Source organism: Neolamprologus brichardi, chromosome 13, assembly GCF_056152115.1.
Source record: "Neolamprologus brichardi isolate AB-2024 chromosome 13, ASM5615211v1, whole genome shotgun sequence".
NCBI lineage: Eukaryota > Metazoa > Chordata > Actinopteri > Cichliformes > Cichlidae > Neolamprologus > Neolamprologus brichardi.
The window spans coordinates 27,840,860-27,852,789 of NC_142116.1; the positions used below are offsets into that span (position 1 = coordinate 27,840,860).

At 41.5% G+C, this 11,930-nt stretch overlaps 1 protein-coding gene across 6 annotated transcripts in view; it reads left to right on the forward strand.

Annotated features, from left to right (window-relative positions):
• The window catches only part of rims1a (regulating synaptic membrane exocytosis 1a), a 110,084-nt gene extending 103,493 nt beyond the window's left edge, over nt 1-6,591 (forward strand). For all 6 annotated transcript variants that reach the window (XM_006806963.2, XM_006806965.2, XM_006806966.2 and 3 more), the window contains 6 exons: nt 767-799; nt 1,778-1,943; nt 2,205-2,317; nt 2,417-2,518; nt 2,658-2,797; nt 4,207-6,591. In XM_006806963.2, coding sequence (XP_006807026.1) covers nt 767-799; nt 1,778-1,943; nt 2,205-2,317; nt 2,417-2,518; nt 2,658-2,797; nt 4,207-4,425 — 773 coding nt within the window. In that variant the 3' untranslated portion in view covers nt 4,426-6,591. The remainder of the gene's footprint in view (nt 1-766; nt 800-1,777; nt 1,944-2,204; nt 2,318-2,416; nt 2,519-2,657; nt 2,798-4,206) is intronic.
• Nucleotides 6,592-11,930: the final 5,339 nt, after the last annotated feature.

Sequence of the window (11,930 nt, forward strand, 5' to 3'; positions counted from 1 at the left end):
GTTGTTTTTTTTTTCTGTCTTTCTGTGTTGTGAGTCTGTTAACTTTCAAAAATGACCAAAATCTCCACATTAAAAAAAATTTGAAAACTTTGAAAAAATGTTAAATAACAGTTTTCACATAAAAATTCAATTTTACTCAAGAACTCATCAAGAAAAGTTAACTTACTAATAGGATTTTTTTCACGACTACCCTTTTGCAGAATTTTGCTAAATATTTCACCCCCAGACGACAGCGGGGTACTGGTGGGTGTACTGGTGGGTGTACTGGAGGGTTTACTGGAAGGTTTTCTGGTTTTCTTAATTTTTTGCTGTGCCCCAGCTTTCCTCGAGAGGCTTTGCCTTTCCCCAGGCACTACTGTAAATAAGAACAGACTTGGTTACAATGAAAATGACTTACAATGAATTGCTGCACCATCTTGTGGTGCACGTTGCACAAAAGTATGGCTTAGCCCTAGTTTAATTTTAGTTGATATTGCTTCAATACACAATTCAAGGACTTTAGGGACACATTTAAAACATTTATAACATTTTAAACTGAACTTGATTCCTTAATCTGATGCTTCTTTATCTACACAAAGCAAGCTGGATTTCATAAGTGGTACTTTGATTTTATAAAGGACACATACATACATACATACATAAATACAGTGTGGTCACTAAATCCTGAAGAACAAGTTTTAAAAAATGTACAAGTTTACCAGTGTAACCAGTGTGCTGATGTTGCTGTTGTTTACTGGCTTTGTTGTTGTTATGTGTGTTATTTCAGAGGCGGCGGGTAAGGCGGCGGACAGACAGAAAGGTAAAGCAAAAGGCAGGAAGTCAGAGACTGTAGGATACAACAAGGAGGGAGGTTAACTGTGTAATAATAGTAATTGATTTGTCATTGCCCCACACAGAATAGTAAATACAGGATCATTAACAGAGCGTGACCCCACATTGTACAGTAGGAGGAGCATTAGTCCTTAAGTACTTTGTATAGCAGCAGTTCGATGTAACATCACATTCACGTCCCACTTTCACAGACGCAGGCAGAATAGGGCAAAGTCAGGCACAGAAAGCATAAGAAGTGGTTCAGTTAGGAATGATGAATGTTCCCAGCACTCCGTACACCGTTCCTGAACTGTTTCCGGCACGCTTCCTTACTCCACGCTCTTGTTTAACCATTATGCTTAAAGGCTGGTTCGGTCGTGGAAGAAGCCTGACTCAGTGAATTCAGAGTGTTCTCATGAGCTGAGAATACAATATTTGTCTTTGAATTTTAGATTTAAAATCAAAGTGGGTCTGAAAGAACTTTGTGTTTATGATAAAAACAAATGAACAAGCAGCAGGCTTTTGAAAATGACTGAACTCTTCCTTTTTGATGCACACACTGTGTTATTTCCTCAACCCTCTGAGTTTTGCCTTTCCATCCCTGCTAAACGTTTGAGGTGTGAGTGGACTGACTTTTGATTTTTAGTCAGATTTTCCTGCAGTGACCTCATCACCTAAGTACCATTAAATTTTTTTTACAATTCCCAAATAAAAGCATCTAAAGATTTGCATAGATTTGTCTGTCGTACAATAGTGTATTACTGAAATGCTGGTGATGTCACCGTGGGATGTTATTTTGCATGGGAAGGCCTGAAGAGATACATCTCAGGCTGTAGTTATCATGTTGAATTTTTGCAACAAAAAAAGAGAAATCCATCAGAGATGCCTGATAACTGATTAGGACCTAGGGTTGAATGACACATGCAAAGACCAGTGGCTAAAGCCCGTTTTCCTGTGTTTGCAACAGAAGCGTCAGCAGGTAAGAAGGTGGGTAAGGCCGGCAGCAGCAGCATCCAGAGGAGTGTGGAGACGGGCATGGCGGTGGAGTATCCACGAGGAGGGTCAGCCATGAACCGACAGGCGAGCAGAGAGTCGACCGACGGCAGCATGAACAGCTACAGCTCTGAGGGGAAGTACGTACATGCTGAAAATATTGCCAACACACAGAGGGCACTGTCAGTGTTCCTCTATTACTTACTTTTAGCACTCTTAGCAATCAGAATAGATCATTTTTGTTTTGTTTTGTTGGCTGCAGGGAACACAGAAAGTTATCTTTCTAAACAACAAACATCAAATACTGTTAAGAATTTTTGGAAAAGGTTTTTACTGATTCTCTAAAAACTAGACGGAGTCAAAAACTGAGGACAGGTTTCATTTGTGTTTGTGTATGTCAGCTTGATCTTCTCAGGGATGCGTTTGGGTGCTGACAGTCAGTTCAGCGACTTCTTGGATGGATTAGGCCCCGGTCAGCTAGTGGGCAGACAAACGCTGGCGACACCAGCTATGGGTGAGTCACAGCTTCATCAGCTCCGCTCGATTGAGAAAGACAGATTTTGTGTGTTGCACATTATTCTCTGAAATGGTCTGTTTTAAAAAACCTCCACAGGTGATGTTCAGATTGGTTTGATGGACAAGAAAGGCCAGCTGGAGGTGGAGGTGATCAGGGCACGAGGCCTTACCCCCAAACCAGGCTCTAAATCCCTCCCAGGTAACACACGTTCATACAAAACTAATTCCTTGTAGCACTTACAGTTAAATTAAGGTGGATGCAACCTAAAGCTACCTCCATACTGTCCCCGTTTTTTCCCATAAAACTTATTTTTAACCTCTCCTGACCACTCTCTCAGCTCCCTATGTAAAAGTGTACCTGCTGGATAATGGAACATGTAAAGCCAAAAAGAAAACTAAGATTGCACGAAAGACCCTGGAGCCGCTCTACCAGCAGCACCTGCTCTTCGATGAGAGTCCCCAGGGCAAGGTGCTTCAGGTAATGATCACATTTTTTCATGAATCACTTTTTTAATGGGAAAACTCATTGAAAGAAGAAGCTCTAGTTAAAAATGTATTAATAGTGAAAGGTCAGAGTGTTATTGGGGACATTACAGTGAAACTGCCATAGACTGTATATCTTGGAACAATAGACTTATGGTACTTCCCAATAGTCCATAGCCTTTACAGTGTATCCAGAGAGTATTCACAGTGCTTAACGTGTTCCACATTTATGTTATTGTACACGTCACATATATGACATTATTCTAAAATGGATTAAATTCATTTTTCACCTCAGATTCATGCCCATAATTACAAAGTAAAATAAGGTTTATTCCAGCTTTACTGAAAACAAAAAACTAAATGTAACATGTACATTCACAAGCTTTTCCGAGACGCTTTCCTGTTTCCAGTGATCACCTGTCAGCAGTTTGATTGATCGCAGTCCATCTGCAACACGTTCTCATCCCAAAGCGTAACATACCGACGATATGTGACAAATCGTCTCTATGTTACACGTTCGGATGAGAACCGTTTGCAATGAATCTACACTTGTACATTTATTTTATTTTGTCATGAATCGCTTTGGAAAACACAGTCTCATATGATTATGGTTGTGGTTAAGGTTTCTATTAAGGTTAGGGTTAGGGAGCGTCATTCCATTGGAGTCAATCACAATCCGGTGCGTATCATAGGGACGCGAAGGTTACCTTTCACGTTCCTATGGGAAGGCTTGGGACGTGGTAAATTGGAAATGTGGTAAAATGTGGTGGTAAATTCAACTTCAGTTGACAGTGCATGTGAGTACAAACCAAGCCATGAAGTCCAAGAGATTGTCTGTAGGCCTCAGAGACACTGAGATTGTATCAAGGCACAGATCAGGGTACAGGCACGGGAAGAACGTTTGCATCATTGAAGGCCGCAGTGAGCACAGTGGACAACCTTTTTTTCTGGAATTACAAGCTTTTGTTTAACCCCAAAACTGAGTGTGTTGAGAAAGTGCATTGTTTTTAATGTTTATTTTATTGTTTTGACTTAATTAGCAGGATTAGAACTGAACACGTTAACACTATGATACGGGCCACAACTACGGGTATAAGTCCCCTGTAATTAAAGGAATTTCAGTGTATTTTATTAGAAATTAGAATGTGATTTGATTTGCTTACAAATACTTAGTTGCAATCAGGTTTTTACAGGAAACAAAGAAATAATTAACTGTAAGTAAAAATAAATGGTAAGTAAGTCATTTGAAGTGATGCATAAAGCATTTTAAAATCTTTTATTATGAGCATTTTGTTTTCCTTTGCGCTTTGAACCTGGAAATCTTCAAGGTTATGTGTTGTGGTGATTGTACCTTTGTCTTTTCAGTTAATCCTAAATCAATTCATCTGCCGTTCTTTCCTCCAGGTGATAGTGTGGGGTGACTATGGACGATTGGACCACAAATGTTTCATGGGTGTAGCACAGATACTGTTGGAGGAGCTGGACCTCTCTAGTACGGTGATCGGCTGGTACAAACTTTTTCCACCATCCTCCCTGGTGGACCCTACATTAGCTCCGCTCACACGGCTGGCGTCTCAGACGTCACTGGACAGCTCAGGACCGCCGCCGGGCGTTCGGTCCTAGTGACCGGACGGTGACCGCCTACCCCTCAACACCCCTTAAGTGACAAAATAGTATAATGGACCACAGCTACTGGACCACTACTGAGCAGAGGGGTGACAACACGCCCCGAGGATGTCGACGAGAAGCCCTCTTTCAAATGATGAAAAGCCAGACGGAGAGACAGGGAATGCGAGTGAGAAAGAGAGGGAGAGATAGAACTAGCCAATCAAAGCTTAGCTGGAGTCTGACAATCACGTCTCACACCTTCCCTCTCCCTCCTCCTTACACCTTTTTGTGTTCAAAGTTTTGCTTTCTTTGTTTTCTCCTCTGACCTGCAGCAGTGGAGGCTTCTGTCCAACATTGTTTTCTTTTTTCCGTATTTCCTTGTGCGGCCACTATCAGAGCACCCAAACAAAGTGGGGTTCTCCGCCTAGTAACCCTCCAACCAATCAGAGTACAGCTTACAGCCAGGCCACAGGGAAAAGTGTGGAAGTAGCAAATAGTTGCGGCTTCACAGGTTCAGCTGTTGTCTCTTCAGGTTTTACCGTGGCGATAGTGATGAGCTCAAGGGGACAGGTCCCGTTTAACCGTGATGGAAAGGGAGCCTGCACATGCACTCGCACATTCTTAGCCTTGACAAGAAAAGCTGGACTCGTTCATTCGAATCGAGGCCAAACCTTTTCCGTGTGGAAAGAAAACATAGACCAAATTGCGGATTAGAATTTCACTTTTGATTTTGGATCTTTTGTTTTTTCCTGCCTTTGTTTTTGCCTACTGTCCAGAATGGTGCCACATGGTGCAGACTCCCTCTGTGTATGTCTATGTTTGGTTTTTGAGCGATGGCATGCCAAAGGCCAATGACAAAGGCCAGGCCACATTTCTTTGAATACCCTCCGCCCGACCGCCACCGCCCGTCTCCTCCCCTCCCCAAACCCCTCGAACTCCCCCTGTGGGAGGGAGCAGCATGACTCGGGGACGCCCCCTCCCCGGCCCCCAAGCTGCATGCACGTTTCTTTCGTTCCGTTCCGTTTTTTCGGTTCGTTTCTCTACTTTTTTGTAAAATCGAAAGACGAGACAAATTAAGGAACAATTCTCAAAAAAACAAAAACAGAAAAAAAGACTAGACTATGTGTGTTAGTTCCACATACTTTTAGGCCAGCTTGTATGTTGCATGTTCTTGTACAGTTTGCTCGTACTGAATATGAATACAAACCGAGAAAAGCCAAGCCATCCCCGCCCCCTAACAAGAGCGGATCTAATGGGGGGGAGGGTGACAATTCCACCCAGGCCTCGCCTACCACTCTGGGTCTAAATATCTGTATTAGGAAGTCTCCAAAAGAAAAAAAAGAAATTGTCTGAATTATTTTTTTTCTTTGAACCCTTTGAACAACAGTGCTGTAGTACTGAGCATACTCGAACCCCTGGCGTATCCGAGGATGTAGGTGTCTAAACTGTAGTTTATGACGGTCGGGGCTAGAGACAGAGATAGAGAATGTGTGTATAACAGCTAAATGTATATGAAGTATCATTATGAGTTTGATATAAATTATAAAGATATAGATATATGAATATAAAAAAAGAGTGTATCTGACTGTACACCCGTCACCAATACACGCAGACATGCACACTTTGTACATACAAATTAGGCTTGAACTTAAGTTATGAACGAACAAACGCATCGCTGACACACAAACATTCCTGGTCTTGTTGAGGGGAATACGCGTCCAGTGCTTGAGCTGCTGAGTGGCTACGAGACACAAGTGGGCGCCAATAGGCCTTTATTTTGATTTTGTCCCAGTTGCAGAAAAACAAGCAGAACCAATTGGAGCAAAGTTTACTTTCTCTTCCTGAAAACCATGTTTTTTTTCCCCCCGTTTATTACTATTGGTTTGGACTGGACTTCTAAAGCCAACAAGAAACCTGGTTTTGCAGACGACATATTTTGCAGATGTTTTTTTGTTGAAGCACTTGGCGGTACGGCCGACTGCCCCTTTCCTTTGTCAGTATTACTCCAGGAATACTGATTGTTTACAGCCCATGGCTCCCCACTCCCAAACCACGATACTAGACGAAAGATGAAGTATTCACTGCAACAGTTCTTGTTTGTATAACAGATGTGGCTCTACTGATGTGTATGTTTTATATTCAAGAGTTCATTTTTATTATTTACAAATAAAAGACTGTGTGGAAGAAGAGCGTGGCCTTTTTGAACACGGTGCTCTCAGGTTATTGTGTACCTGATGATAAAGGCACATGTCATATGCTGAATGTGATTTTTTTTTTTTTTATACGTTTCTTCACAATTTCAGAAGCACAAACTTGGTGAATGGTGGTAATGAGCAACATGATGGTACACTTGTGTCTTAACTGTCTCACTTTTAGATCCAGCCCCAAGTGGCTATAAATATGCTTCAATAAGGAGAGGTCATTTGGAATTATTGAGCATAATTGCAGAAATGAATTAAGCTTTTGGGCGATTAGTCTCTGATGACCCATCACTGCAGAATGCAATGCCAATGGTAATTGGAATCAGGACAGGACCCCCTGGAGTCCAGTTATTGGTGGTGATGAAGATGAAGATGGAGGGTTGGATGGAGCTCTGAGTGACCAGGGCAATGCGAAAACTGAGAAGGAGGTGAGTTGCAGAAAATGACAGGAGCACTGAGATTGAAAGTATGCAGAGTGCAGGTTGATTGGCATCTAAGGCAGGCAAGAAGATGACTGGACCTGACCAATGATGTCAGCATTGAGTTGACAATGGGACAAAGTGGAAGTGATGCAAAGAACAGCGGCCTGGCCCTAATTGCCACCCCCATTGTTAAATGATGAATTAATTGTCATTAACCACATTTTTTTGAAAGCTGAGTTCACTTTCACTAGCCACACGCCAGACCTGTTGAATCAAGAAAGAAAGCTGCCTGATAAAGTGAAGCCGTGTAGAAGATCTCAAAAGCAATGCACCATGTCACAATCTAAAGAAAAAGCTAGGACACAAAGTCATTGACAGCTCTCAGTCTGGAAGGGGTTTCAGAGGCACTTCTAAGGTTTTGAGACTCTAGTGAAACAGTGTGAGCCATTACCCACAAATGGAGAAAACCTGGAAGAGCGGTGAATCTTCGCTGGAGTGGCCAACCAAGGAGGTCACAAAGGAACCCAGAACAACATCCAACGAACTTCAGGCTTCACTTTTCTCAGCTATGGTCAGTGTCAGCGCAAAAATGGGAGAGTTCATGGTTCGTGACATTTTACAAAAAAACATTTCGATAATCCCCAAGACATTTAGGAAAATATTCCGATGACTGACAGTAAAAAAAAAGCCAAACTTTTTTGAAGGTTTGAATCATAACATCAAACATGGTTGTGGTAGTCTGATGGTCTGGGGCTCCTTCAGGACATGGATGACTGGCCATAACTGGAGCCTATCGCAGCTACAATAGGGTGAGAGGTGGGGTACACCCTGGAGAGGTTGCCAGTCTGTCGCAGGGCTACCACATAGAGACAGATAACTATTGGCACCTTTGCGCAATTTAGAATCACCAGTTAACCTAACCCCACTAGGTGCATGTCTTTGGACTGTGGTAGGAAGCTACCTGGAGAGAACCCACGGAAACACAAGGAGAACATGCACGATCCACACAGAAAGAACCCGGTGTGAACAGCAACAGTGCCAAAAGTCTAGTTTATTTAACAAAAATGTATTTTGACTTCTAGTTTTTAGTTTAGTGTTAGTTAAGTATAAAAACCTTGTTACACACTAAACTGTGAGCTGATATGAAGAAGGTGCATGTACGAGAGCAGACAGAGGATGGAAAGTTCTCTGACGCATTTATGATTGATCATAGCAAACAATACATCCAGCCTCCTGAGCAAATACCGTCTTTACACTCAGCCTGTGTCATGATTTCATTTTTATTTCTCGTGGGTTTTGTTTTCACTGGCCACAAAACAAATAGTCTGGCTTTTTTTTAATCTCACAATTAAACTAATAAAGTTACTAAACTACTTGACACACATACAGTCCGGTGTACGTTAGTGAAAGAAGCGCTTGAGCCTTAGGTGCAACATTCGTAGCTCTTTAGTGCCATCTAGTGGTGACTTGAAACGAATCAATTTGCAAATCTGGCAGAAACATTGGATCTCATCATTTTCCCTCTGTCAGGCGTGGTTTACACTAAGACAGGTGATGCACTGTTGTGCTGACAAATATTTCAGACACGAATATAAATGAAAACAGTTTGAAAATTATGCCATGCCTGTAAAGTACACACAGTATGCGTTCAGCTTGTATACATATACTGTACATTTTGATAGTTTCTTTTTCAAAGTACTTTTTTCTGTTCTTTTACATAAAAATGCTACTTTGTGAATCCCGATCCCAAAGCTCCCATAAAATTCATTCAAAATACTAAATGCCTCATATAGTGACATACTCACACGAACAAGAGACAAATTAAAGGACAAAACGCCTCAAGCTCTCATTAAGTGTTTTTTTTTTTTTTTTTTTTAAATCACCAAAACGTGTAAGTGGAACAGCTACAATGTGAAAACGGACTCTCCAAGTTTGTGGAAGTCCACCGGAGGGACGGAATACCATTCATCAGAAGACAGATTTTCATCCTGGATGAGAACACTCCCATCAGGACAGAAATGATGAAAGTGATGGCTCCAAACAAATTTGTACCCATTTGCAGTGATGATTCACCTCTGGGGGGCAGGTGGAGCCAAAAAGCATTTTAAAGCAAAACATTTTTGCTTGTGAGTTTTATTTTTGCACCACTGTTCTGAGCCTTTGATCGGAGGAATACAGACTTACTGAGTTTCAATCCCCTGTTGTGCTGTTATATGACATATATGCTTAGCATGTGTCAAACTCAGTGCAATAAACAAAGAAAAAGAGGCAATAATAAAAACGGCAAGAGAAACAAGATTTCATTACATTTTATTCTGTTAAAATGACCGAGTGTGGCATCTGTGGTGTTATGGCACAAACTGGTCTCATATACACATTGCAAATGAGAAAAGTCCATTTAGCTTCCTCTACAGTTTGCACTGCAGTGAGACAAAAAACTAAAATTCTTTCATTCCTGCTGCGCTTTTTTACTGAACTGTAGACCGACTACAGAACATCTGTAACACCTGCACAGTGTCGAGGTGGGCTCCTGGCTCCACAAATAAAAACAAAAAGGTTTGTGGCTCTCAGTAATAAAATAAATACTTTATTACTGCACAAATACCAATGTAGACAAGAAGCCAAAGATAAGGAGTGAAATGTCATGTCTTTATCACAAGTCCCAGTCAGATCACCTGTCCGGCTATCATTTAAATGACACCGCTAATCAGCAGCCACGTTTAAATTTAACATATTAAAATTTGGTCGGTCTGATCCAATAGTGCCCCCCCCGTTTTTCTTTATTATTAATAATATTATTGTGGTTTCTCTATGCTTTTATTGAACACGTCGTGACTTTATTTTGGACAGTGCTCGGCCTTGATAAGCACGAGCCACACGCCGTAATAAAAGGACACTGGGCTGCTTCCATCTGCTGCTCTAACCTGAGTGAGTGTGGTCACCTCCTCTTCTGCTGGACGCGGTTCCGCTGTGAGGAGGAGGAGGGGGAGGAGGAGGGCCTGTGGAATGTTACAATATAACGTATAATTGAGCACTTTTGATAATGATATGTTGTCAGCCGTGGCGCGTCGTCCTCTGAGACGCAGTCTGCGAACACACAAGTTATTTTTTTTTCTTTGTGTGTTCGCAGTCAGCTGATTGGGGAAGTGTGACGGCCGCTGGTTAACAGGCACACTGAAACAGAAGGGTGTCATGTCACATTAGATTTGTCATGCAGCCTCACTCCACCAGCCCCAGCCTCACACACACACGCACACGCACATACACACACACACACACACACACACACACTGCTCCCCTCGGTGGTAATGGTTTGAAACCCACCCACCCCTCGTGGAGGGCTGTGTGTCAGCGCTTCAGAGCTCATTAGAAAGTCGGTGCCGTGAGATCAGTCCTTACGCACTGCTCCCCGCTCCTTCAGCCGGGCCGCACCGCCGCTGTAGGTACAGCTCTGGCCTCCTCTGCCTCACACCCCTTCTTTCTGTGCGGCTTTTGCAAAATATTGATATTCATTAAAAAATAAAAAATAAAGAGGAAAAAAGGATTTATCATTGCAAGCTCTCCGACGAGCGGCCCGATTTATGGCGTATGCTATCATTTAGCCTCTGATCACGATTTTTTTAGTAATAATAATAATAATAATAATAATAATAATATACAAGACTTAAAATGTATATAAAAGATGTGAAAATATTTTATTATAATAATAAAATATTTTTTACAGATTTTTCAGAGCACAGTTTGACAGCTCACTGCACAGATACCTTTACTTGAAATATTCATTTATAAAACCTTCAAAACAATTAAAATTAGGCGCTTTAATAATCTAATAAGAATAATATGATCATAAACGGCTCATTTAACCGTTAAGCTGTGTTTTCAGTGAAGCTGAGCAGATAGCAGAAAGATGAGCTTGTTTGTGGTTTTGTTTCCGGATTTCTCGGCTCTGAGGTTTTATTTTTTATTAATTTTTTTTTCTTTAAAAAAATTCCTGAAAAACAAACAAAACAAAAACGACATTTGAGATTCTTTGTTCTTGCTTGAACAGCAGCTCTCACGCTGCTGCTTCTCTTCCTAAGTTTATAATCTTTGACTGATTTCATTGATTTGAGGCATCAGTGAATTTATATTTATATTACGTTAATAAAAACAAAAAAACATGAACAAAACAGTTTGTATCAGAAAGTAAAATCGCCTAATTATTTGTCCAAAACGTATTTTCCTACTATTAATATGAGAAAAAACAAATAAAACAAATACTATTTGTATTTATTTATTTTCATTTGAAATAAATCTCCATTATATTTCTATCCTGAGTCTCCGGGCCCTCTGCGCTTTGTAAAGCGGGGGTCCCTTTTATATTCTCACTCGCTCTCATACTGATCGCAATTGGACACAAGGAGGCGCTAGAGTCCGTGTTTGGACAAGATAAAGAAGGCGAGCGACCGCAACTGGAAGCTTGTTGATTTAAATGGCGGTCTTTATGCTGTTATGTCACAGCGATCATGGAGTTTGTGGTTTTATTCACCCCGACATAAAACACATCAGCCAGGCTTCGTTCACTTCAAGCGCATGCGCTGCCGGGCTCATTCTGATCAGGAAAAGGTGAGTGTCAGGGACTGACGAAGCTAGTCGCTGTTTGAACCCTAATCAGCACCGTGCACCCACATACCATCCACTCATACACCATCCAAACACACACCCATACAGCTCTTCATTTAAAGCAGCTTTGAAGTTTGTTGGAGTTTTGTTTTGCATGTTTCCTCCAGTGTGAGTCAGTGAGCTGTTTCCAATAATACTTGGTCCTAAATTACTTTCCAAATGACTTTGGATTATTTGTCAGCTTTCTGCAGTCGAGTCTTAAAATGGTGCTAGTCTGACATTACTGACATCCCTC